Source organism: Cuculus canorus, chromosome 14 (assembly GCF_017976375.1).
Source record: "Cuculus canorus isolate bCucCan1 chromosome 14, bCucCan1.pri, whole genome shotgun sequence".
NCBI classification, from domain to species: Eukaryota; Metazoa; Chordata; class Aves; order Cuculiformes; family Cuculidae; genus Cuculus; species Cuculus canorus.
In genome coordinates this window covers 20561717-20587369 of record NC_071414.1, presented here as the reverse complement: position 1 = coordinate 20587369, position 25653 = coordinate 20561717, and the positions used below count along the sequence as shown (strand labels likewise).

The 25653-nt window shown below is 43.3% G+C and overlaps 1 protein-coding gene across 5 annotated transcripts in view; it reads left to right on the top strand.

Moving 5' to 3' along the window:
- JAKMIP2 (janus kinase and microtubule interacting protein 2) overlaps positions 1–25653 on the top strand; it is a 47319-nt gene extending 21666 nt beyond the window's left edge. The window contains exons 7-24 of one of the 5 annotated variants that reach the window (XR_008452202.1): positions 1036–1176; positions 2106–2162; positions 3991–4110; positions 4552–4680; positions 5619–5702; positions 6014–6076; positions 7679–7777; positions 8878–8976; positions 9309–9362; positions 10226–10291; positions 11117–11185; positions 12443–12520; positions 13388–13591; positions 15182–15247; positions 16734–16806; positions 17342–21429; positions 22446–22565; positions 23993–25653. Coding sequence is in view for 1 of the 5 variants with exons in the window: in XM_054079453.1 (XP_053935428.1) it covers positions 1036–1176; positions 2106–2162; positions 3991–4110; positions 4552–4680; positions 5619–5702; positions 6014–6076; positions 7679–7777; positions 8878–8976; positions 9309–9362; positions 10226–10291; positions 11117–11185; positions 12443–12520; positions 13388–13591; positions 15182–15247; positions 16734–16784 (1380 nt within the window). In the remaining 4 variants the exon portion in view is untranslated. Of the gene's footprint in view, positions 1–1035; positions 1177–2105; positions 2163–3990; positions 4111–4551; positions 4681–5618; positions 5703–6013; positions 6077–7678; positions 7778–8877; positions 8977–9308; positions 9363–10225; positions 10292–11116; positions 11186–12442; positions 12521–13387; positions 13592–15181; positions 15248–16733; positions 16807–17341; positions 21524–22445; positions 22566–23939 lie in introns of those variants that run through there. The other 4 variants (XR_008452203.1, XR_008452204.1, XM_054079453.1 and 1 more) reach the window with 4 other exon arrangements.

Genomic DNA, 25653 nt, shown 5'->3' with positions numbered 1-25653 from the left:
CTTCCCCTGCTTAATGTGTTTGTGTGTCATGTCTCTGGCTTGCAGTCCTCATCTTGAGCAGGCTGGCTGTCCTGCAATGGCTGCAGCTTTCCTGCTGATTAGGATGAGACGATTAGATTCACTTTCTTGTCTTATAGAAAAAAAGGTTTAGTGTTACAAGGATAATCCACTTTAAGACTGCAGTTCACCAGGGCTCAGAAGACAGATAAACTTATTGCAGGTGTCACAGTATGAATTCTTGTACCACAGTTGCGGTAGTAGAGATCACAGCCCCGTGGGCTCTCCCACAGCAAAGAAAAGGGACTTGGGAACCTGCATGTGTTAGATGTCCGTAGGCAGCCTGCTGGTGCATGTATGTGCACGCAGCACGTGTGCTATAACTCAACTCCCTGACATCTGTTCTTTACACCCAGGTGTAAATCTAGGTGCCCAGATTATGGAAGTCAGCCAGCTGTGGGTGGCTGGAGTAAGTCTCAGGGCTGTAGCCATCTCTTGTTCCATATATGCTCAGGAGCCGGCAGGATGTGTGCTGTAGTTAAAATAGACCCAGGATCACAATTTTTGCCTTTCCTCCTCTTCTGACTGGATGTGTGTCTTTCACATAGCTGAGGCATGTCCATTTCCTCATTGGTGATGGTCATACGATGGGTTATCAGTAAGGCATGGTGTCATGAGAGTAGCTGCTTACCCACTGTGCAGGGAGGGAGTTCAACTGTATTCACCATGTGTTGGGGCATCTTGATGCTTAGCAAAGGAAGAGCTGTGGTGCATGACCTTTAAGGGCTGCTCTAGAGGCTGTATTTGCTACACAATAAGTAAGGAGATAAAGCTTTGTTATTCTGGTTGAAGAACTAAGCCTTACTGTGCTGCTTTATTTTTAAGTGCTGACAGGTATTAATAAAGTTGTAAAATGGTGTAGCTGAAGCATATTTAAAGGACTGTACAGCTTAAATTAATGTCTTATTTTTAACTGAAAGCTAGCCTTTTTGTCTTGTAATTGCTGGATCTTATTTTATCTGTTTCCTCTTACCATAGAGAGAAAAAATTACATCACATCCTCCTCTAAAGAAATTAAGATCTCTCAATGACCTGGATCAGGCTAATGAGGAACAAGAAACTGAATTCTTGAAGCTTCAAGTCATAGAACAACAGAACATAATAGATGAGTTAACAAGGGTATGTCCAGAACACTGGGAAATTTAAAGTAGTTCGTGCATACAGTTCACCGCTGATAGTATTTCGGCTTATAACTAGAGGTCTAAGATTAGATATCTTATCTTACTTTTAGTGCCTGCAGATTTTGCGATGTTAAATGTGCATGGGTGCAGTTTAACTGAATTCCTAGTAGGGCGTTAGCCCCTACAGCTCCAAAGTGTAACTCCTGCGTGTGACAAGCTCTAAAGATGAAAGCAGACTAAGAACTGTGGAGCTTGGACAGATACCTACCTGTTCACAAGGCCTGTGCCAGGTGGTGTTACCGTTATAATTAACTACTATTTAAAAGTTCCTTAACAAGAGCCAGGCACACAGTGTGCTATTGTGTGCTGGAAACGCGTGTGCTGCTAGAAAGTGCTTCACTGGTTCTTCTGCCATTTAATACTGACAATCCCTTTCTCAGCTGATTTTGCATAATGATGTTGAGGGGAAGGAGAAAGAGGCCCCAAACCAAGCCATTGCCTCTTCTAAGTCATCATTGTTAGGAGTGGCGAGAGCAACACTACCATAATTTAATGGCTTTGAGACAGAGGCAGCATCTCCTCTGCTGATAAGGTAGATAACCATACAGAGCCCAAAACAGTCCCCTGTGACAGGCCTGCCAGTGGTGTGAACAGGAGATCCATCACTGCCTGTCGTTTGACAACCTGGTAAGGCAGCTCCACAAGAGGGGTCTTTTTTCAGATGACCCGTCCTCTCTTCTCCAAGTGATTTTCAGCTGACATTTACAGATTTGGACATGAATCCTCCATTACACCTGGAATAGATTCCTGTTTGAATATATGAACAGACAGTCGATGGGAGGCTAGTGATTTATTTCCTCTGTAGATCTGGCCTTCTATAGCTGCAAACAAAAGAAGAGAGAGTAACTTTTTAATCTTGCTTTCCAGGATAGGGAGAAACTCATTCGTCGCAGAAAGCATAAAAGAAGCTCAAAGCCAATTAAGGTAAGAGGAAAAATTGTTTTCAACTTGTAAAAATACTAGTAGGCTGTGTAGGGAAACACACTTTAATAATCTGATTAAAGAGAGCTTTGTAGATTATAGCAATCTGCTATAATGATCGGGTTTATAAACACTTTACTTTGGGAGAGTTTTTTAAGTCCACTTTCAAATTCAGTTGAGGGTGCATAGCTGTTTTATTTTCAGCAAAATGGGGCTTTTCCCCCCCTATGAAATGTTAATCATCTTCCTTCCATGTGGTTTCTATAAATATTGATCTCAAGATCTGTTATGCTGAGACGTCTTTACATTTCCAGACACCTTCCCATCTATCTTCTGCTATCTATTTTTCACAGCACATATGGGCTAAAACAAAATCCTTGTGCATCTTTATTCTTCAATGGAAGTTTCTGCCTGAGAAACTGAGTGTTCTCTCCTGCTTGGTTCCAGAGGCCTTTAGCTACTGCTTGTATTATTGGGTCAAATCCAAAGCTGATGTAATTTACAACCATTTTAGAGCTGAGAAGTCAGTAGTGGGTTCAAATAGCAACTTTATCAGCTAGGTGCAAAGAATGACTTTGCAAGAGCCACGTCCCACCTCCTGAAAGTGGAAATAATGTGTGGGAAACAGCGCTTTGTTGCTTTTTGTCCTCCAAGGAAACTCCTTTTTATGTCAGCCATGTTCTGTGAAAGTAACGCAGTGCTTTCCTACACACAGAGACTTTCAGAACCATAAATCCTAGATGTGTTACTATATCATTTTTGTATGGGTTTTGAAGCAATACACAGCAGGTGGAGCTGGGAGACAAGGTCTAAAAAGTGCTTTCATCAGTCAGCTTTGTTTCTAAGCCAGAGATTATAACATGGGAGAACCTGGCTATTGTCTTCACTAGGAAAAGTAATGAACAAAAGAAGATAATATATTCAAAAGGTTATTGGCATCTTTGGTGATTCAAATCCTGGCTTTGGAAGGTTGTAATGTGTCAGCGGAAGTGAATAACGTTGCAAAGCAGAAGTGCATCTTACATGCTCATCAGAATTTGTCTTTGTCTGCAGAATTATTCATAAGCCAAGTATTTAAATGCTCGGATCTGTACCCTGAGCCCAAGCCTGCAGGGTCATGTGTCTGTACCTTCTTAGGACATGACTCACAGTTTTGATTTGATTTAATTCAGTTATGGAGATTGGAGATAGTGAGGTGTCAGACACACAACCAAACTGTGTAGTCTGAACAGTCTTTTACAACATGTGGCAATTGCTGTAGTACTGGAAAGATGTGCAGGATAAAAGTTCCTCTATGGTAGTTTTGTATTAGCATAGCTTTCACTCACCCTGGCAGCAATATGATTGAGAGAAGCACTGAGATGCAAAATGCATCAGTGCCTGTGAGAAAAGGAGGAGTGTTTCCTGTTCTGCACACATTTCCAGCTCTTTATGGTGTTACTATTGCACATCAGTCGGCATGTTGATGACTTCTGAACAACTTTGGGGTTAACAAACAATTCTCCTGCCTTCCTGCTAGGGCAGAGACTTTTCCTTTAGCATGTTCTTGCTCCCATTGTATTTTCCAAGTTTTAGACTGAGACAGGTCCTCAGCTCAGTAAATTTTATCAGCAAACTCATTCTCCACCAGCACAAGAACACATCTTCAATATGGCTCCCTTTGGGTTTGTTTGGAGATGGTAGTTGCAAGGGTAACCCATTGCTCTTTTTTCATATCTTGCCTTTATTAAGTAACTAGTAACATGGTTTTGAGCTAACCTTAGCCCCCCTCTCAGAAATTCATGCTTCCTGTTTCCAAGGAGACTCAGAAATCTTGTTTTATCTTCTTTAGAGACATGTGGTGGACACATTTTTTGGGTATGATGAAGATTCTGTGGACTCTGAAACATCTTCTGTGGCCTCATATAGAACAGACAGAACACCAGCAACCCCAGATGATGATCTGGACGAGGTAAGATCTGTCTTTTTCCATAGGCAAGGACAGGTTTTCAAGATACTTTGACTTCTACAACAAGTGACCAGGCTCTCAAAAACACTTAGGTTTTTATAGCACACATTGAGTAATAAGTTCTTCATTATAGTTTGGCCTCAGTTTTGGTTTCTGAGGTACCTAAATGCTGAAGTTCTTTCAAAATCTAGTCCATAGAGTCTACGATTACCAGAGTCTGCTATGACTTCATTGCAATCTGAGATGGTGTTTTTCTTCTCCCCCTTCAAGAAAATAAGCCTATCACATTTCTTCTTCTTCCTTAATTTCACAGCAAGCTCACCAAAAAAAGCCATGTGAATCAAGACCTGTAAACCAGCTTTCATAATTAAACCATGCTTGCATTCTGTGCTTTGGCGGTGCTCTGCTGTCTGGTGCTTAGACACGTCCCTTCTTATCCTTCAGGGTTTAGCAGCAGAAGAATCAGAGCTGCGGTTTCGGCAGCTGACAAAGGAATACCAGGCCCTGCAGAGAGCATATGCACTTCTGCAGGAACAGACAGGAGGCATCATAGATGCTGAAAGAGAAGCCAAGGTCAGTATTTCTTTGAGGGTAAAAGCATTCCACTGCTAACAGGATATACAAACCTCTCAAAGTGATCTAGAAAGGAATGGAGTTTGAATTGTATGGATGTTGCATGCAAGGTGTCCATTTCACTCATTTGCTTTAAAGAGAGTGGCAGTTCGGAATGGACACAATCACGCAAGGGGCTGTCCTCCACTTGAGCCTGGAAACCCTGTGGTTACGCTGGAATCCCAAAGCAGGCAATTCTGCAGTTTGGCACAGAATCACAAGAGTTTTCTCATCTTTTGCCCAAGTGTGAAGGGGCTGGGGTTTAAAGGTAAAAGGATGCCTCTGGGTTTTCATAAAGGCACACGTTGCACCAGCTTTAGGAATATTCGCCTGAATGTTCGTAACAGAAAAAGGCAGATAACATTCAAATTTGAATGTGATGCAGACTGCAGTAAACCACTACAGTAAACCTTCGAAGTTAAAAATATTGTCCCTCTAATAAAAATGTAGAATCATTCATGCTGGAAGGGACCTCTGGTGGTCTCCTGTCCAGAATACTGCTCAAAGCAATGTCAGCTCTGAGATGGCACCAGATTGTTTAGCGCTTTGTTGAGCCAGGTCTTGAAGATGCCCCAGCCATTTGCTTATGTCCACTACCTTTTGCCATCTGCTAAGCACTTTTTTTCAGGCATTGCCCCTTACTAGGTTCTTTCAACAAAGCCTGTCACTCCGAATACCTGAGCCTCTGTTTCCTTACTGTAATGCAGTACATGGTAATAATAGGCTGGGGTGGGGAGAGGGGGCTCATCTACCACTCTGTTCACTTGTGGCATCTGTGTGCTGTTCTGATGGGTGGCAGAAAGCATTGCCGAGCCAGAGTCTTTGCAGTTACTCACTCAGTGGAAGCAACAGCATAAACCCAGGGTCTGACTGCTTAATGCTGTGCTTGACTTCAACAGGCTCAGGAGCAGCTCCAAGCTGAAGTGCAGAGATACAAAGCCAAAATAGAAGATCTGGAGAAAACTTTGGCACAGAAAGGGCAGGTAAGCAATTCTTGCATATTTTCTTTCACTATTTTGGATCTTACCTGTTCGGCTTACAAAATACATAGCGCTGTTTTAGTATAGACTTCCATGAGAGGTAAAGTTGCTGTTCAGGAGCAACTAAAACAGGCAAGTTTTAGTGAGTTCAGGAGCCTTACCATGGTTCTGTGAACTAATATGTCATTAATCTGTAAATCACAATTAATTCCTGTAAGATTTTAAAGCCTGAATATTATGGTTCAAATTTTCAATAAATGTGTCCAATCTCATGGAGTTTGATTATTCTGTAATAACACTGTCTCATCCAACAGGACTCGCACTGGGTGGAAGACAAACAGCTTTTCATTAAGAGGAACCAAGAGCTTTTAGACAAGGTATGTTCCCAGGTTTTCCATGCTCACTCTCAAGGCTAACCTGGATCATATAATGCACTTCTTGGGCATGCAGTCTGGTACTTACAGGTGTGTAGTGTAAGGATAGGACAGCATGGATTAATATGGGCAGGATAACGGATTGGAAAACAAGCACTCTCCATCTCTGCTTAGGCACTGTTATTGCACGCAGCTACTGATGCACCTGGTCTGCTGGTAAGCTCCAGGCTGGCAACGAGTACTCGTCATTCTGTCTCTGAGGTGCAGACCGTTGTTTCCAGTAGTGCCGCTGAAGAGTTTGCTGCTGCTGCTGCTCTGGCAGGAAGTTTTGAGCTTAGCTTCTGGATAGAACAGCAGTAGAAATGCAGTCGCCCTCTAACACCATGACCCTTTCATACTCCCAGTCTCTGTGTGTTCTGTATATTTTTAAGGGCTTAAAGTCATCCTTAGGTCCAGTGAAGCTTTTACTGCTCAGTTACTTGGTACATTTAGGATCAGCTGTTGGTGTGTGTTTTTATATTCGTATGTGTGTATGTATATGTTTTTAGTCATGGAATATAAGGATATGAAGGACATCAACATTGCTTGCAAATCACCAACAGTAACAACAGTGGCCATATGCGTGACTGCTGTCAGCAAGAGGCTATAACTCCCAGCACCCGGTCTCCTGCTGACTTTCACCTCCCTAGATGAAGTTTCTTAGCCTATGTTTCTTCCCTTCAATAAACACACCTGAAAAGTCTCCAGCCCTGTGGCATCCTTCCCCATCCAGACAAACTTGACCCATGGGAGCTTGTTTGACCTTGGTCTTGCTGTGGTCCCTAGCCGTCCTTTTCTGGGCTCTACTTGGACAACCTGACTGCAAATACACATCCTGGCACTGGCTGGAGACTTGTAGAGGAGAGCATGCTGGGGAGCCAACGGTGGAGTTGTCCACACCAAGGAAGCTATAGGCAGTTGGCTAGTCTGTGTTATTTAAGTCCATCTGCTAACTGACAGAACTGTTTGTGTGGAGACACTTGCTGTGCAGTTCACACAAGCACTTGCACCGTGTGGAATAGCTGCTCAGGTAGCTGCCTTCACAAAGACAGCTCTCCCTGCATGCCATCCGTGCTTCATGTGCTAGATACTGGGAATCTCTGAGCTAGCCCAAGATGTTCTCCAAGGCAGGTGTAGCTGTTTCTGTGTCATTCCTGATAGACGTTTATCCATCCTGTTCCCAGAGTCCTCTGACAATGATGTTTCCATATCCCACTCCAGACAATTTATTCCAGTGCTTTACCGTAAAAGCAGCATGTTTAAAGCTAATGCAAACTAACCTAATAGCTAACCTGACACCTCTGTAGAGTTAACAGCCCCACTGATCTTTGCTGGGATTGAATCCTTTTAGGAAAACACCCAGCCTCAGCATTTTGTGATGTTTAGGAAATTAATGAGCAGATGTTTGCCTGTAAACTGAAGACTCGCTGAGGTGAAACAGTAAGCAGTGAATCATCTCTAGAGTTTGAATTTTGCACTGCCTATGCCACCTCACCTACTACTCACCAAATAGTCAATGTTTCCTGTAAAAGTCACACAGATCCTGAATTTACCTATTTCTATTAGATAGAGAAACTGGAAGCAGAAAACAGCCGTCTGCAACAGGAGCTGCAGGATGCCCGAGACCAGAATGAGCTGCTGGAGTTCCGTAACCTTGAGCTGGAGGTGATGGATGAGCTTGTTAAAGTAGGGCTGGTAGCAAATAAAACTAGTGCCCTTGCACTGGACACCAACTTTAATCGAGTATTTGCATCGGTGTTGTAGTGGTGTAACAGAGAAACAAATCAGGCCCAGCATTTTCAATTGTGAGCTGAAGGGTGTCAGCTCTGATATCCTGGAAATAGCTCTGTACTTGACTGGTTCACCTCTCTTTGTGCTAGATGCCCAGTGTGCATGGTTAAGCTTAGCTGGTTAATGTTAGCATGACTCAGTTACCACACCTGCAGATGTGGTCTTTCTAGTACTTTGGGCCAGTCTGTTGTCAACATGCTTTGATCTTATTGCTGGCCTGGAGTCTACTAAAATCAACGAAAATTAAATGCTTTAAATTAGCTAAGTAAGCGAGGCTTAATCCCCATGCTCACATACTTTGCTCAGGGCTGCATTTCCATGTGACACAGAACTGGACTGATAAGTGAATTTGATGTTCATAAACCTAAAATATATATGAAGTCAGATTTGATCATCACTTCTGTGCTTGCCTGAATACCTGAAGGAGATGAGAAATAATATCTTCAAATTTTTATTTTTGTCCTTTAAAATGGGAGAAATATTTGTAGATTTTATGCAATGAGAGTGTACAAATAGCTAAGTTGATCAGGTTTTTTTGAACTTATTGCTTTGCACAGGTATTAGAACATAGAGCATTTGAGGATAAGCAAATGTGTAATCTGAGTATCCTAGTATTCTTAAGTCAAATATGTGTTTCTAAAGGGAGTGTTTACAACAATATATAGTTGTTCAACACTTCATTAAGCAAATCACTTGAGTCTTAGCCAGGTGACAGCTGCTCAGCAGACAGTTTGTGAATTGACGTAATTTATCAAATAAATAATCTCCTGTAAAATAATTAGCTCGCATTTAGGATCCTATCCCACTTCCCACACTTTTTCAGACTAGGTCTAAATATTTCTTTCTTTGACTTTAAAATTAAGAGCTTGGCTTTGCAAAACATGATATAAACAGTAGCTATGGCATTTAATGAGTTCTGTGCACATCTCCTTCATTCTAATATGTTCTATGGCATCTTTTCAATTTATTTTCAGGAAAGAGAGAGACGGTCCCCACCATTTAATCTGCAGATTCACCCGTTCTCAGATGGTGTGAGTGCTCTGCAGATCTACTGCATGAAGGAAGGGGTTAAGGTAGGTCAGTTTTATAAGGGAGCACTTCTAGTCAGGACTGGTAGATGCTGTAACCTGTTACATTCATCTCATCTCTGCTAATAACGCCACTAAGCTTTAAGCATTTAAACTCAGTCTAATGTAAGAGCGTGTGATGACTGATGCAGCTGAATCAGACTCGTGATTATCACCGTTCTGATAAAACCTGGCTCAAAGGCAACTGAAATCAGTGTGTGATGCATCTCCAATGATAAAATGAAATGGTTAATTTCAGCATGATTTATAGGAGAGACAAATATTGCAGCTGTGACAAAACGTGCATGCCATGCCTTTACCTTATTCTCTCTTTGCAGGATGTCAGCATCCCAGACCTCATAAAGCAGTTAGATATCCTAGGTGATAATGGGGTAAGTCAAAGTGGGAGATACTTTCCCTTCACAAGCTGCCTTTTGTACAGTAGAGTAAATGAAATCTACAGTCATAGTGACTGTTTTCTAAGAGACTCATTAAATTACGTAATATCAGAACAATTCATTTAAGCAGTGTTTATTTCCATAACTTAAGGATTTGTGAGATTTCAGTAGTTAGAGAACTAGTAATGAAGTAGCATCTTTAACATCTGGTTTAGCAGACTGGGAAGAATGTCCAAAGGCCACTGATACTTGGGCCTGGGCCTGGCTGCACTCCCGCCATTCAGGAAAGCATGTGAATCAGTTTGGCAGTCTAAGCCAATCGCATCTTCATCAGGACTAGGATTCCTCTGCAGATAGTTTCATAAATAGGCAAGAATTATCAAATTTCCTGTGGCTTTCTGAGCGGGCATTGTTGCCCACTTTTAGTCATCCATGTGAAAGAGAACATCCTGTATCTCTGGCCAAGATTAGGTATGTTTTAAGAAAGTGTACAAGAAATAAAAATGAAGGATTGCAATTGTCTATTTATGTGCTAGTGTAAATCAGCATTATTTTTACAAAACCTTTGATGGGAATTCAGCTTTGTAAAACTAGCAAGAGGACAGACAAATGAGTCTAATTACATTTCTCATGAGATGCAGTGGAATGAAAACATGTAGTTAGTCCTTATCGTAGAGAAAGGCAAAAGAAGTGTTCTTTATAATGAGTTTACATACTCTGAATGTTTTGATGGGAATAGGATACCCAGTACTACAGAGATTTCCTGAAAACTGTAGACCTAGTCAGTAGCTTGGATTGTCTTTATTCATGCAGGAAACTGCTGCAAGTTTTCTTCTTCCTTTTCTTTCTCTTCACAGAATTTAAGAAATGAAGAACAAGTGGCCATAATTCAGGCTTCCACTGTATTGTCCTTGGCAGAAAAGGTAAATTGTGGGCTTACTTTTCTTGTGTGTTATCTCAGGCCTCAACTAACACTGGAAATTTTCTGCTCTGTTGTTGTTAATAATGTCAAGGTTTCTGTTGTAGGAAATGATTCCTCAGATAAAGTAAACTGTGCCAGCACAGCCCCAAGCACCTTGCTAAAGCAGCAAAAGCATTCAACTTGGCTGTCCCAGGCCATGAAGTCAAAACAACTGCAAATACAAAAAGAATGTCAAAGGAAACTTGGAATTGCAGGAAACCATCAGACATTTAAGCCATAATTAGTTATAGTGTGGGATTTATATTCATGAGATTTCCAAAGCTTCTAAAGGGGTCTGTGTGCAGAATTTCCACTAGAAGTACATGCCTTGAAGTTCCTTGGTTTGGAAAATGGAAAGAAACTAAGATTTGGTTAAAATTGCTTTCTGTGGCTCAAATGCAGCCCACAGTTTTGTCAGCATGACAGCTTCCAAGGTTTCTACTCAGCAATTCCTCCTCTGCAAAAAGAATTGCCGTCTACAAGGCTGAGCTATTTTAGAGAGGATAAAGCCCGATCGTGGACCCTTACCCATGGGATGAAAGGAGTTCCTTGTCTGTCTAAGGAAGTGTGCTTTTCCATTTTCCAGTGTTCCAGTAATGGTGGTCCGTTTGCTTCCCTGTAAAGTGCTACCTACAGACATTGTGTCTGCCCCGTCACAGGAGAACAGCCTCAAGATGGGCCCAGAACTACTAAAATAGGCTGACAAGATGCTGTAGATGTCCCACTTGCCCCTACCTATGTACATAGAAAACACAGCAGGTTACAGCTCTCATTGTCTTCCCTCCAGTGGATCCAGCAGATTGAGGGCGCTGAAGCTGCTCTGCATCAGAAGATGGTGGAACTGGAAAGTGATATGGTAAGCAAACTTTCCTTAATACACATTTTAGGGGCAAGACACTGAGTGTGTCACATTTGCTCAGTGTGCCAAAAGATAACTGAAAAGGTCTTTTGGCAAATGAAATCTGCAGGCTTTCTCTGACTGTCAGTGAATCCATAAAATTGTTACTAGTCTGGTTATCATCCAACAACAGAATTACATAGAAACAGAAACAATGAAGGTTTGAAAACTTTCTTTTTCCACTATTAATAAGTAGAGAGGGCTCAAAGGTTGCTCAGTGATTTTCAGAGAAGTAAAGGACGGTACCATTTGTCTTGTAAGGTTCACAGTGTAAACATCAGCTGTTGTATCACATTTTATTCAATACCAGTTTTGGGGAGACTAATGAATTATCATGCTGATTTCATTCATTATGTTTGAAGTCCACATCACCCTAAAGGTAAAACATTTAGAGCTGAACAGAAGTTGCTGTAGGACCAGTAAAGTTAGTACCTTACCCTAGTTGTATTCTAGTTAATGGAAGTAACTTGCAAGATGAACGAGCATAAATACAAGAGTTGGATTGCTGTAGTGGTTTACACTGTGTTCCTGTGGTGTGTCTGTACTTGATGCTGTACTTGAGGCTATACTTCTCAGTTTAAGGTGGACTGAGAAGTTAAAGCACAGCAGCTTCCCCCAAATAATGCGAACATGAATGTGCTGTTCAGTTCCTCATTCATTTGTTGCACTTCCACAGTTATTCCAAAATAAGAGAAAGCACAAAAGGAGTTGTCCACAATGCCAGAGGACGTATCTTTAAAACAGTCACATGGAAACCCCTAAATTACACTACTGAAATGCCAACCGATATCACTGACATCAACAAAGGGATGATGGATTTCATTCCATGTAGATCAGATGTGTTCTCACACAACAGCAATAGTTTGTATTGAATAGAATCGTTCGTGTTGTGTCATGGAATGATTTGTGTTGGAAAGGACCTTAAAGATCATCCAGTTCCAACCCCCCTGCCATGGGCAGGGACACCTCCCACCAGACGAGGCTGCTCAAGGCCCCAGTCCACTGCTATTTTCCACACAATCCACATCAATCTACAGCTATTTTCCCTTCTTTCTTTTCCAGCTCAGTCAGATATTAGTAACCCCACAGCATGTCAGTTGAAGACCAGTCTGCTCATCCTGCCTGAGCCAGAGACCTGTAGTCAATTTAATAAAAATTCCCGAAGTATTCTGAGTAACTAATTCATTTTTCTGTCCAAACAATCCTTCATCGTAGGAGCAGTTTTGCAAAATAAAAGGTTATTTGGAGGAAGAATTAGACTACAGGAAGCAAGCTCTTGACCAAGCATACATGGTATGTACAAAGGAAACTCTACAGCACTTACTGGCCAGCACAGTGACAGGACACAGACTCTTGACTCCTGTTGGATTGGGAAGAGAGGTTTTTGCTTTTTTCTCAGTAGCTTTTTCTATTTATTTGTTTTACCTATCCTTCTAATGCTCTACCACACAATCTGCACAGCTTCAACGTGACACCCAGCTTTTCCATGTCACAAAGTGGGAGATCTCCCAAAGTCCCAAACTCTCTGATCAGTTAAAGGCAGATATTGGTCATTAATGTCAGCTTCTCCAACTGAAGTCAGTGCAACCAGCTCGAAATCATATCTGAAATCTTGGCTGTTTTGCAGATGTCATAACAAAGAGCAAGAGTTCCAGCTATGAGCACTACTGTGTCAAATTCAGATACGTAGCTCTGGTAATGGGTTGTGTATGTTCATTATGTTTGGGTTGTCAGGTTAATGAGAACGCTTATTGATTAGCAGGATTAAGAGCAAAGTAGTCTGACAGTGAACTTCAATCTGTCCTGTTTTTTACCAGAATGGGTCAAGATTTTAGAATTGCTGAAATATTCATCTTTACCCTTACACAATAGGTGTGAAAATTCTATCCAACTCCTAATTATCTCTGTAGCTGCTTTAAAAACACTCAAAGCAAGGGATTTCAGTGAAAATAAATATTAAAATATCTTAAGAATAGAAGTTCTTATCCTTTTGTCAAAACATCGAACCATTTTATCAGTTCTGTTTTTCACGTTTTTGCACACTTGAGTGCAGGGAGCACCTCTCATGCAGGCACCCGAATCTGCCACCAAACCCCCAGTTCCCACTGTGCTTTAATCAATGTTTCATCTCTAATTGGCTTTTGGTATTGAATCAACCAGAGGATCCAGGAGCTTGAGGCCACCTTGTACAATGCTTTGCAGCAAGAAACGGTGATAAAGTTTGGAGAACTACTTACTGAAAAACAGCAGGAAGAGCTGAGGACAGCAGTAGAAAAGCTAAGACGTCAGATGCTGAGGAAAAGCAGAGAATATGATTGTCAGATTCTTCAGGAGAGAATGGAGCTGCTCCAGCAGGCTCATCAGGTAAGAAAAAGGAACAATGCACATGCGTACCAACTCAGACTTTCTGTAAAAGAGCATAAGCTGAGGTCGAATTTGGGCAAGCTCCAGGTCATCGGGGAACCCGGCCTGTGTTTTTTTGAGTTGTGTCATATAGTTTGTATCTTTATTGTGTGAACAAACACGTGTGGTATTAGCTTGTGGAGGGCTGTTTTGGCATATTTTGAGTCTTAAAATTCCAAGCTGAAGTTTTCATCCAGATTTCTGGCTTTATACTCAAAATGGTCATCCCTAGTTACAGGACTGGGCACAAGCAGAACTGTACAACTACTCTTGCTTGTGTTGCACAGGGAACAATATGGTTTTCTGGAAACTGCTGCTCTGTCGCTCGCAGAGTGGGCAGCTGTTGCGTTTCGCTGCTGAGATACAGTACCTCATTTCACATTCAAAGACCAGTGTTTGCTGCTCTGCAGGGTGTGAGGCCCTGGAGCAAAATGGTAAGCGGTCACAGCACACTGGTTAATGTGACACTTGCACACTGAAGCAAAGCGAACTTAGATGTTGGTGGGAATACCAGAGAACACATGCCAAGTGGTTAGGGCTTCTGCTTGACAGGAGGACCTGGTTTTCGCAGTCCTGCTTGATCCTGAATTGGAGACTGGTCCACCTTCCCTTCTTTTCACCAGGCCTTCATGAGCCTCTTGAATTCATCCTTGGCTGCTGCCCTGATTAATGCTGCCCCAGCAGTTCTGGCTTCTTTGAACAACTCTTAGCCAGAGTCATTACAAAGGGGGCTGGGAAAGGCTGAGAGGCAAGGGAAGGAAGAGGCAGTGTTTGGATGCTGCCATAAGCTAGTCATTCCATCTTGAGACAGGGAGACAGTCATGGGGTGCCTTCTGCTCTCCGTGTGTGTCCTGGTTTGCCTTGTTGGATCTCTGCTCTTTGCTGGCCAGCTGTCTTCTGCCCTAACTATAACGAGAGAAGATACTGGGGTTAAAGGCCTCAGTTTTCATACTTAGTAGTTCTGTTACCTAGTCCATGGGATCTGTCTTCCCAGAGGGCTAAAATTTAAACTCACGTTACAATTTTTCTAGAAGTATCTAGCTTTGCTAGAAACTACACTTTGTCTGTAAGTTACACATATCTTGTTCACCACAGAATCAATATTTCCGTAGTGTTGTATACATTTATCATTTCAGATCCAATAATAACTCTTTAATCCTCTTTCAACACATCAAACTGTGAGAAATCTTTAATGAATCATGATATAATTCTAAAGAATATAACCACAACCTTATTCTTTCCGTCTGTTTCACACAGGATTAGCGTAAAATGGATAATATGGAAGAAATAGTATTATTGATAGTAATTCCCACAGCATTTGAGGATACAGTTACATATATGCAGTAGCATATTTAGAGCAGTTGTACACACAGTAAAGTTGTGGTTGGGCAGTGTAGGTGGATGGAGTTGGGGTGCTGTGCGAGATTATCCCTGCCAAAGAAATTGATTTATTAATTTCTAGGCTCTTGGCACGTGGAACATTAAATTACTTGTTCAGCAGAGTGAATTTACTGAGAATTTAGTCTAGATGACTTCTTTTCTGATTTCCAGAGGATCCGAGATTTAGAAGATAAAACTGACATCCAAAAGAGACAAATTAAGGATCTGGAGGAAAAGGTTGGTTCTTTTATGCTTCTGAAGCACGCTGATCAACCTTTTTGAAAATAATGGCCTAGTTCTCTGGAACTACATGAGCCTCTTGTTTAGTTGAATCAGTGGGACCTGTTTGTGTTCTACTACCGTGCTTGCTTTTCAGTTTGTGTTTCAGTATATACAGACTTTAGAGTCTCCGCTGCAGCATTTCATTTTAAGAAATAAATGCCAAGCACTTTTAATTACGATGAATGATAACCAAATGATGAGGCCTTCACTTGCTTGTTAAACCTGTATTGGCAGACAGGCAACACTTCTGCTAATGGTAAAGCAAGGCCAGCAAGTGGGAAGGGCTGCATGGAACTGAGTGAAGATATGGGATCGTCCTTACCTGGCAGGATTAGAGAACTTGGGTTCTGGTGCTGTTCTCTGTATTGAAGCTTCTAATTGACTGTGCAATATAATACGGTACCAGAATCTTGCCCTTAATCTGAACTGCCAAAGAACTATTTATGTGCATTCTTTTTATATATATATATATATATATGCGCACACACACTCTGTCAGAAAATATGCAATGCATTTTTTTGGTGAATAAAGCAAACACTGTCACACTGAGTTTTGCTAGTTTTATCAAGTTAGATAGCATGGGGACAACATACTGCTACCCTTAATATCTTAAGGTGCCAGGCCGATGTAAGATGCATCTGTAGTGGTAGCCTTGCCAGTGTACTTACATCAGTAAATATCAATGTATGTTTGTAAACTTTAATAGGAAATAATGACTGTATTGGTATAAGAACAGTGAGCCCTTTCAGTGTATATCTATTTTCCTAAAGTAAAACAAGTGGGCATAATGCAAAACTTGATACACACAATACTTTTCAGCCATTATTTTTGTGATACAAGGACTCAGTGTCTTTCTTTCTAATATATATAACTGGGGAAAATAACACATGATAATCCTTGATGAAAATAAAAAAGCAACCCAAAACTTATGCTATTGTCAAAAGGAGGCTTTTAGTGTCAGTTTTGAAAAAAGCTTTTGCCTCACAAAAACTCACATCTTGGAAGACAACGCATTCGTGATTAAAATGAGACATCCAAAAATTGATTATTAAACATGTAACGGTTAAGGCTTGATATTATGCGTTGGTGTGTATATATATATTCCCAGGCTATTTCCATCTGGGATTGCAGGCACTGGGTTTTAATGCATTTAAAAATACTTCCCATGCTACTTTTGATATCCAGCTTTGCGACTTCATTCAACCCATGGTGGTTCATAGTGACAGTTATACCTCAGGCTTTCAATATAGAGCCAGCTGTAATTCATTACCAAAATTAATGGGATGTGGGAGGTGATATGGTACTTAGAGGAGTAACTAGGAAAATACAGTGTTTTCTGAATGCATAGTTATTCTAATTGCCCTAAACAGTACAGGAATAACCCTGATGCTTACAAAGCCATGACCTGTAGTTTTGACGCAATCTTCTTTTTCTTCTGCAGTTTCTATTTCTATTCTTGTTCTTCTCTCTTGCCTTTATTCTTTGGCCTTGATGTCAATGTGCCTCTTGTAAAGGTAAGACTACTTTACTTATTTCCTGAAAGCCAGCACTTCTAGCTCAGAGCTGTGGATCACATCCTTGTGTGTTCTTGTCTGTGTCTGAGTCAGAGAATTACATAGGCAGGGAGGGCTTCCTTGCAACAGGAGCAGTCTGTGTTTGCCTCGCTGCTGCCTTAGCCAAAGTTCTGGGCTGATGTCCCAAGCCCATCACCTGCTCCCATATCTCCTGTCACTGGTGAATTTTAGGCAGCTTTGGTTCAAGAGTTTTTGAAACTGGTGCGTAACTGTTCACCTGAAGAGGCCCACGGGGACATTTATGGACCAGAGGGGTGTACTTTGTAGGGTTAAATGGAAAGTCTTGTCAAAATACCCAGAATTTTCACACTTGGCTTTCACATGGACAAATGGGAGTAGTTTAGTGCTGGTTAACTGTAATTACCGAGTAAACCTTTCAGCTTTCTGAGTGATAGACTGCATCTTGCCAGCTTGGGTAGGTAGGGAGAGGAACTTACGACTTATCTGATACAGATGTTCTTTTGTTTATTTTTAGAGTGCCCGACCACACAGATAAATCCTTATAAAGGCAAATGCTTCCACCCCAAATGAAGAGAACATTGTTTACACCTGTTTTAAAAAGTATAAAAATGAATAACTTGTAGCCAAGACTGCAACCACCTTGTACTTTAAAGCCATCACTCGAGATTTGTCACTTGACAGTTCCTGTCTGAAGCTATGATATATGCTGCACCTAATGAAATTCTGTATGTTGAAATTACAAAAAGGGAAGGAAAATAAACTGTGAACCTGCATCACCAAGGAAGAACTTAAAGGGAAGGGACCACTTTCAGCTGATCAAGTCATTGTGTCTTGGGCATGGAACCAAAGTTATGACAGAAAAAATCTATCCCTGCTGTGCAGGGCAGTCATTTTAAATGTGACACTGTCATCCCACAAACGGATCAGAAGGTAACAGGACAGAGCAGGAGAAACACCCAAGAGCTGTGGAGAGATGCTGGCAACAGAACATTCCGCTTTCGCCCTGCAGGAACTCATCTCCGTCTTTGGTTTGAACCTCAGGAACAAATGACAGCTGCAGGGTGGGGGGAAGAAAGGAAAAATGCATTCTGGGTTATTGCCAGGATGGGCAGGACAGGCCACGTTTTGCACTTGGGGCCATAACAAAGTACCACCTTGCTCGACAAAGAAAGAGAAAAAGAGGGTAAGGAGAATTTCTGACGAGCTGTAGCCTTATCTCTCTTCGCACTCCCTCCACAAAGAACAGCCTGTCCATTGTCATATACTTTTCATACTCTTCAAAGATTGCCATTGAGATAATAATGGACACACTTGGTTTTGCTGTTTGAACAATACACTGAGGATCACTGGATTGGACCTAAAGAGCAGCCTCTGTGAAAGAAAAGCAATGTGTTGGAGGACAGAGTGGGGAAAAGCCAACCGCCTTGTCCATGTGGTATGATTGACAAAGCATCAGCTTCCAACTGTTCCATCTCAGCTTGGAACAAATGTTTTGGTTTGGCTTGTCAAACTGATGTTGTTAGCTGGCTTCCTGATCAATGACACAAAAACCAAAAATGGGGAAGAGCTGTGTGAACACATCCTTATTAGCAGTAAGAAGTGTCGCTAGTCTGTTTAGATTTTTCTACGGTTAAGTATACCTAGAAGTAGTCTGCATTTCAAAGCATTACTTACCTCTCTTAATCACAAAGCCTGTGGCATCTCCTGAGGTGTCACAAGTCCATGCCCCTATAGTCAGTAAGAAACAAACCCTGCGCTGTGGAGGTCCTGTGCCTGCAGGGAGCAAAGCCGCCTGCTGCACCCAGCTTCCCTTCTCACTGATGTGCTGTACGAGCGTGCACTTCTCTGGGCCTCTGTCCACTTCCTTGGAGACAGTCGTGCCTGTTCAGACTTCAGGCTCCTGTGGCAAGGCTTCTTATGTGAGCTGTGTCTTCCACAATGGAGCCTTCATTTTAACTGGGAGAAATGGATGTCTGTATTACAGAACAGAAAACTAAGGGCCAGAACACAGCCTGTGCTTTACTTAAACCTTCAAAACAGGGCTCACGTCTACCGACATCTTACGCACACTGACTGCCCATCGTAAGCTTTAAAAGTGCTTTATAAAGACTCTGTCCTTTGCTTGTTTACTTTTACAGATCATAGAATCATAGAAATATTAAGGTTGGAAAATGCCTCTAAGCTCGTCCAGTCCAACCATAAAATGCAGCAACTGAGGCACAAAGCGGTGAAGTAACTTGCCACGGCAGCTGAGCAGGTCACAGGCACTTTCTCAGCCATAGCAGGGATGAAATTCCTCTGGTGTGGGGAGTGACTGCCTCTCACAGATAGTTTTGGCCAGAATAGCTTTTAATCATTAATGTCTGTTCACCCAGCTGGATTGCAGTGTTGGGCAGACTCCCAACATCCTTATTTCTTGCCTGCCCTGAGACTGTGCTAAGTCTTCCGTCAAAGGTTAGAAGCTATTAGCAAGTGTTTTTTTCCCCAGCTCCTTAAAATTAATTTAAATTAGAGTGACAGCATCTTCTTGCAGCAGTCGTTTTAAGTCTGGTAATGCATTTTGCACCAGCTGTATGTTTGCTGGTTCATCTTTTTAAAAACAGGCTTGTAGGCAGATATGCTAAATGGACACAGGGTTGTTGCATGCTCTTTTTTCAAATTATTTTTCCCCTGCAGAAGAACCTGTGCGTAAGGTTGGCCCAAGCCTCCCATGTGCTTTCCAAGGGTGTTGCTAGCAGTTCAGTCCTGAAGCTCTGGAGTCGGGCCCCTTGAGTCTTGTCCCACACCTGTGACATGTTTAGATCAGTAAGCAACTTTACAGCACCTTGTTGGCTACAAAAATTAGGGGGTTCATTTCTGGTTATTCCCTCTTCCCCCTTTCACTCCTTTTTCCTCTGTGGCAGCACCAGTTCACTTCATACCACTTGGCTGCAGTGTCCTACAAGTAAGTACAGGGTGGAAACTGTTTTCCCTAGCATTAGCACGGTGATTAAAACACTGAACTGTCCTCGTGGAAGAATGATCAGCTCCTGCTTTCCCTAACAGTGCAATAACTTCCACCTCTGCTTTGGTTAAAAAAATAAGGAAGGCTAGAAAGGTTTGTTTCAGGCAGGGAAGGTTCATGGCACAGAAGGAAATGCCCGGTTTCAGAACGTACCTGATGGGTCTTATGGCAGGCTTCTTCATTTAGGCCCTCTGAGCCACTGCACATATTTTAGGTCATTTATCTGTTTTGCCTGATCTCCCCTCCCTCATACCTGTACAGATGCGTGCAGGTGCTCCTCTGACTTGGGGGGTTGGGGCGGTAGACAATCCAGTGCCAGTTTCTTGGCCTGCAGACTTCTAAAAGATCACTATGTGCCCTCCAGAGAGCTGAACCACAGCTGTTTGCTCCCTTGCAGCATAACATAAGCCATGACTCAAACACACTTGCTGATAGGAGTAACTCAAACCTTCTTCTGTCAGCTAGATCAAAATGAGTTTGCTTTGTGTGTATATATATATACATGTATCTATATATGGTATATATGTATATGTACATATATATACATGTATATGCATATATCTTTTTCCTGTTGTACATGGTGAATCATTGCTATAGCTTATGAAAATATACTTCCAACCTCAGTATGGGGAACTGAATCAAGACTTGTTTAGCTGCCACAATGGTACATTCCTAGTGGTTTAGCTTTATATCTCATGAGCAACTGATTTTTGGATCTGCTTTTCTGAGGTCTCCTTCCCTCTCTGTCCTGAAGCCATTTATCCAGGGCTTTCTGTTGTTCCTGACCTTCCTTGAAGCAGAGTATTGAGAATCCTCCCTCATTTTACTCACTGCAGCCAACCTCTATGCCCCAAAATCAACCAGCAAAACCAAAATCAATTTACCGCAGCCTTTGAGGACAGCATATGTAGCCCTGGGTTCCTCCATCTGTCCTATGCTGCAGTAGGAGGACCAGCTCTTCAGGCAATCCATCCCATCAAGGCAGCAGCGGAGCCACATAACATAGTGCACATCAGGTTGACCAAAACCTGATGTGCTGCTTTTCTCCACTAACCAAACCAGGAGATTTTGAAGACTATTCTCTCAATTTCAGCATTTCTGATGAAGGCTTGGTGAGGCAAGGTGAGTTCAGGCAGTGGGCGCTGCAGAAGGGAATGGCTTCCTGCAGTGTTGTCAGCCTGGCTCACGGCTTCATCCTCTCTTGTTGATGTGCCTGGACCACATAGGCTTCCTTTGTAGATGCGCTTCATTTTCCAGCTCCCTGGCCTCATCTTGGTGGGAGTCATCCTCTGAACATCCCCAAAGCTTTCCACTCCATGACATCCCATGGGAACCACATAGGCCAGGCTTCCCCATGCACTAGGGCATGGTTCAATATGCACCCACACAGCTGCTGGTGATTCAAAGAGTTTTTCCTTTCCCCCTCCCTCCCTCCCTCACATCAGCACCCGGGTGTTTTTATATGTACTTTTTGTTCCCAGTTTTTTTGGTGTCTGTTTCAGAACAGAATTCTGAACAACTCAGCAGAACGACCCTTTGATAAACACTGGACATGTATCTGTACCATATGTATTAACGTGTAGAAGAGAATCCTTACGGTATGTAAAGTTTTATGAATGGTTATTTTTTAATTTATGTATTTAATATAGGATTCGATGACCTCTGGTGTTTTAGTTTGTATAAAAAATAAAACGGCGGCATTTTTAAAGAAGCAGCCCCGTCGCCTCGCCGTCCCGCGGTGCGCGGCGGTGCCCGCTGTCGGAGGGAATTGCGGCCGCGTCCTCCCGCGGGGCACGGGCAGCTCTGCCGCTGTTACCGGCTCCAGGGCGGGCTCCTGCGGTGGAAGAGGGGAACGGAGGGGCCGAGGCGCGAGGGAGCCGCTCCCGGTGCTCGGGGAGCGCCTCCCGCGGGCGGTGACAGGGCTCCGCGCACCGGGCACTGGACACCGGGCCCCGGAATCCGGTCGGTCGGACCCCGGCGATCCCGGGGCGCGGCGGGGTCCCGGCTGCCAGGGGGCGCCGCGGGACCCGCTGCGCTCCCGGCACGGGGCGGTGGGGGGACAGTGCTGCCCTTCGGCAGCGCCCGAGCTGCTCGGGAAACTGCGCGAATCTGACCTAAAAACGGGCGCTAAGGGCCGCGCGGGTGCCAGGTGGAGCCGGAGCCGCGCTGAGAAGGGAGAACGGCTCCCCCGGCTCCGGACGGCGGGAGGGTCCCTGCCACAGCGGGGGCGAAGCCAGGTGGGCTTTGGGGTCCCTTCCAGCCAAACCGTTCCCTGATTGTGTAGTTTTTGCCTGGTGGATTATTACTCAAAAGGTCTGGGCTGGACAGGAAAACAAAACTGCTGCTCGGAGTTGGCGGTGAGTGGTGTTAGTGGGGTTCCATCGGTGCCTGCGAGGCTGATGGAGAGTGGAGGGACAAGAATCGGGAGCAACAATTCACGGGGGAAAAGTTCACCGATGGGTCTCAGGAGCAGCGCGGGGTTTCCAGCCTTCTCTTGCTCAGGAGAGCAGACTGGACTTGTCCCACTTCTGCTGAGGCTTTAACTTTGAAGAATCTTCGTGACTGGAATTAGGGCAGCAGTGAACAGCAGTGTTTTTATTGCATTTGTTGTCAGAGAGACAAAATATTATGCAGCCCTGCTTGGGAAGCCCGTAATTCCAGAGATGAAAGGCAGCACAGCTCTTGGAAGCTGTGTGCACTACAAAAAAAGACCTTTTGGAAGGAAGTTGCCAAGGTAAGTCTTAGAGGGGAAATGGAAAGCATATTTTGAAAGTGCAAAGTCGTAGCCAGGTATTTACGCTATCTCATCTTTGTACACTCATATCCCCAACAAATCTAAACTAAAGCATATTTTATTGCCAAAGAACAGCCCAGTACGTGAATGTATTCTTTATTTTTTAAAAAGAAACTCTTTTCGAAGATCCACTGTGATTCGTATCTGTGACTGAAACACATAAAATGGGTCCAAGACACAGACATTCAGATCTAGATTTAGATCTCTATTATTACAGAGTTCAAAAATGTTCATCTCCAACTCCCTTGCAAAATAATCTTCAAATAATGAATGAAGCAAAGAACTTGAGCCAGCCAGTCTCATTTCCTTTGGCTAGAAAAAAATTGAAAGTGTATTTAATATCAAAATGCACTAATTAAGAATTAAATCAAGGGGAATGAATGTGCCTATAAAATAGATGTCACTACAGGACCTGTGGAATAAGCTTAGCTTGTTTTGTCTAGTGAAACCAGCTTGGTGAGGGCATGGGTCTGCACTGTAAATATATCACAGCTGATAAACACCGACAGAGAGAGGGACATTTTAGCTTAAGGACAAAGGTGACAGAGGAAAGAATGTGTACAAACCAGCTGTGTTTTATGAGGAATAAGGAAAAGTTTCCCAGCCGCACTGGTCTACTGCTGACTACTCCAGCGAGAGAAGCAAGATCCTGGGGGGCCCTGCAAGTAGTGCTGCGGGTCGCAAAACTGAAAGCTGAGAAATGGGAGCTGTTTGTGGTGTGTTACTGCTGCAATCACCTCTCTGGAGACTCTCCTGGGCCCAGAGTGTTGTTACTGAAATGAGCTGTGATGCATTTGGGAAAGAATGGGCTGCATGCAATGTCCCCTCTCACACAAAGGGAAAATTGTTCCATTTGCTAGAAGGCACTCGCTCCAATGTCAACAAGAGTAGATGGGTTCCAACTAGTTGTGTGGGTATGGTCTACCCTGCCTTTGCTGTTCCTAATGCATAAATGCATATGACAAACATTCTCATCACTACCACTATCTTTATCAGTTGTTCTGACAACTGCGTGTGAGTTAATGATTGAATCTATTTAGAAAATGGATTAATTTTAAGCTTTCAGTTAGATATGGAGCTTGGTCCTTACTTGAGGATTACTGAACCTGCTTGCTTTGCCTGTATATCAGGGGTTTGTGCTCAACACCATGCTATAATCTCTGCCACAGCCAGGCAGGAATCTCACGCATGTGCGACAGAGGCTGCCTTCGAGTCTGACATGGGCCCGCATTGTCTAAACACAGAGGTTCTCCTTGTCAAGCACACAAGGCTGAACCATGATTAATACAATATCTGTGTTTTTCTGCACCCCAGCTGCAAGTCTCTTGAGCAGTCCTCCTCACCAGTCTGCCGTTCTTCTCCCACAGAAGAGATGAGCCGTGTTGCAGACTCTGCATCTGTCTCGGCAGGCATGGCCAGGACTTACGGCTGATGTAGAAGGAACAATGACTGCACGGGAAAAGATTTCTGTGTTGTCTCTGCAGCCCATGTTGGTGGCAGTAGCTTTCCATTGTTAGGGAGATTGGCTGAACGTAGAAAAAGACCTAATAATTGGCAATGTGCCCTCTACTCTGTGTTGAGGGGACTGAGTCTCTGTACACAGCAGAAAAATACATTTCAAAGCCCCACTTCAACCTGGACGGAGGAGCATCCCACAGCTTATGCCACACTGACAAGGGGCCACCGTGCACTGTCTGCTCTAGTGTCCAGCCACCAAGTGACAGCTGTGGACAAGTTGCTTTGCACAACAAAGAAAATCCTGTGGAAACCAATTTAGAAGCCTGCAGCAGGACCGAGGCTAGGAATGTAATGATTTCAATGTGTACAACAGATGGAGACTTCAGAGCATGGAGCCTCTAATCTATGGATTACACACTCCCCAATTACAGACTGACACCATTACTGAGAGGCACTAGCAGCCGAAGGAGGGATCTTGCACATCAGTGCTCAACAGCCAAATGCCACACCAGGGATAACAAGGGAAGGAACGGAGACTGGAAAATGTAACTGTACCACACCTTTTGCTCATGCAGCGTGGAAGTCACCAAGACTGTGTTTCAATTGTGGTTAAACCAGCAGGAAGAGTTTAAATGAGTGTTGTTGCTCCTGATTTACAGGGGTTTAACAGAGATGGCAGTCTAGCCCATGAGCCCTGAGAAGGTGGGTAGAAAGCAGACAGTGAAGTGTTCCTGCCTGAACCCTGTAGTGGCTCATTGCAGCCCCTCCGAAGCCATGGGGAGAAGGCCTGTGTGGAAAGTGGCCATGTCTATCATTTCAGTATTTGAGTGCAAAACACGTGACAGGGAAGCTGTGACTCTACACATTTAGACCTATAATGGAACAGGAGAAGGGTACTCACCTCCTCTACCCATTTTAAAATATGACCATGAGACCTGAGGAAATTTTGAGTTACTTTGATAAAAATCAGACCAAAGCCTAAAATTATAGCAGAAATATAAAGTCTGACTGCCAAAATTGTGAAAGGTAAAACTCACCCATGCTTGGCTTCAGCAGCTGTAAAATGACTGAAATGCAAGCAGTCTGACGTGAAGTGGGAAACAGGAGGAAAGTCACTGGCAATCGTTCTGGAATTGGTTTCGTAGCTATTGCCGAGTGCCTAGCTCAGTTCGCACCATAAAGAAATGCAACATAGTGTGTAGCAAAAGCAGTTCAAGAAAAGCCTTCTCCATTCAGAAGAAATTAACTCATCAGTTAAATTTAGCAGTCCCACCAGAACTCATTTTGTGCCAGTGATACACAGAGCTCTGCCTGCTCTCTGCGTTCCACACTGCGAGTGCGTTAGCTGCGGTCTGCCGAATGGATGGCATTTGGATCCATCAGCAGGAGCAGGAGGGAGTCTGTGGCCATGGCAGACACCAGTTTCCTCCTGCAGGCAGCCACCCAGTGATGATCTAACTCCTCCAGAATGCCTTTAAACGGCAGATGCGCAGCCTGGTACCCACCCATAGAAGACATCTGCTGCAGAGAAAGTTGCCTCATTCAGAGGCCACGCGACCCTTTGCGTGAG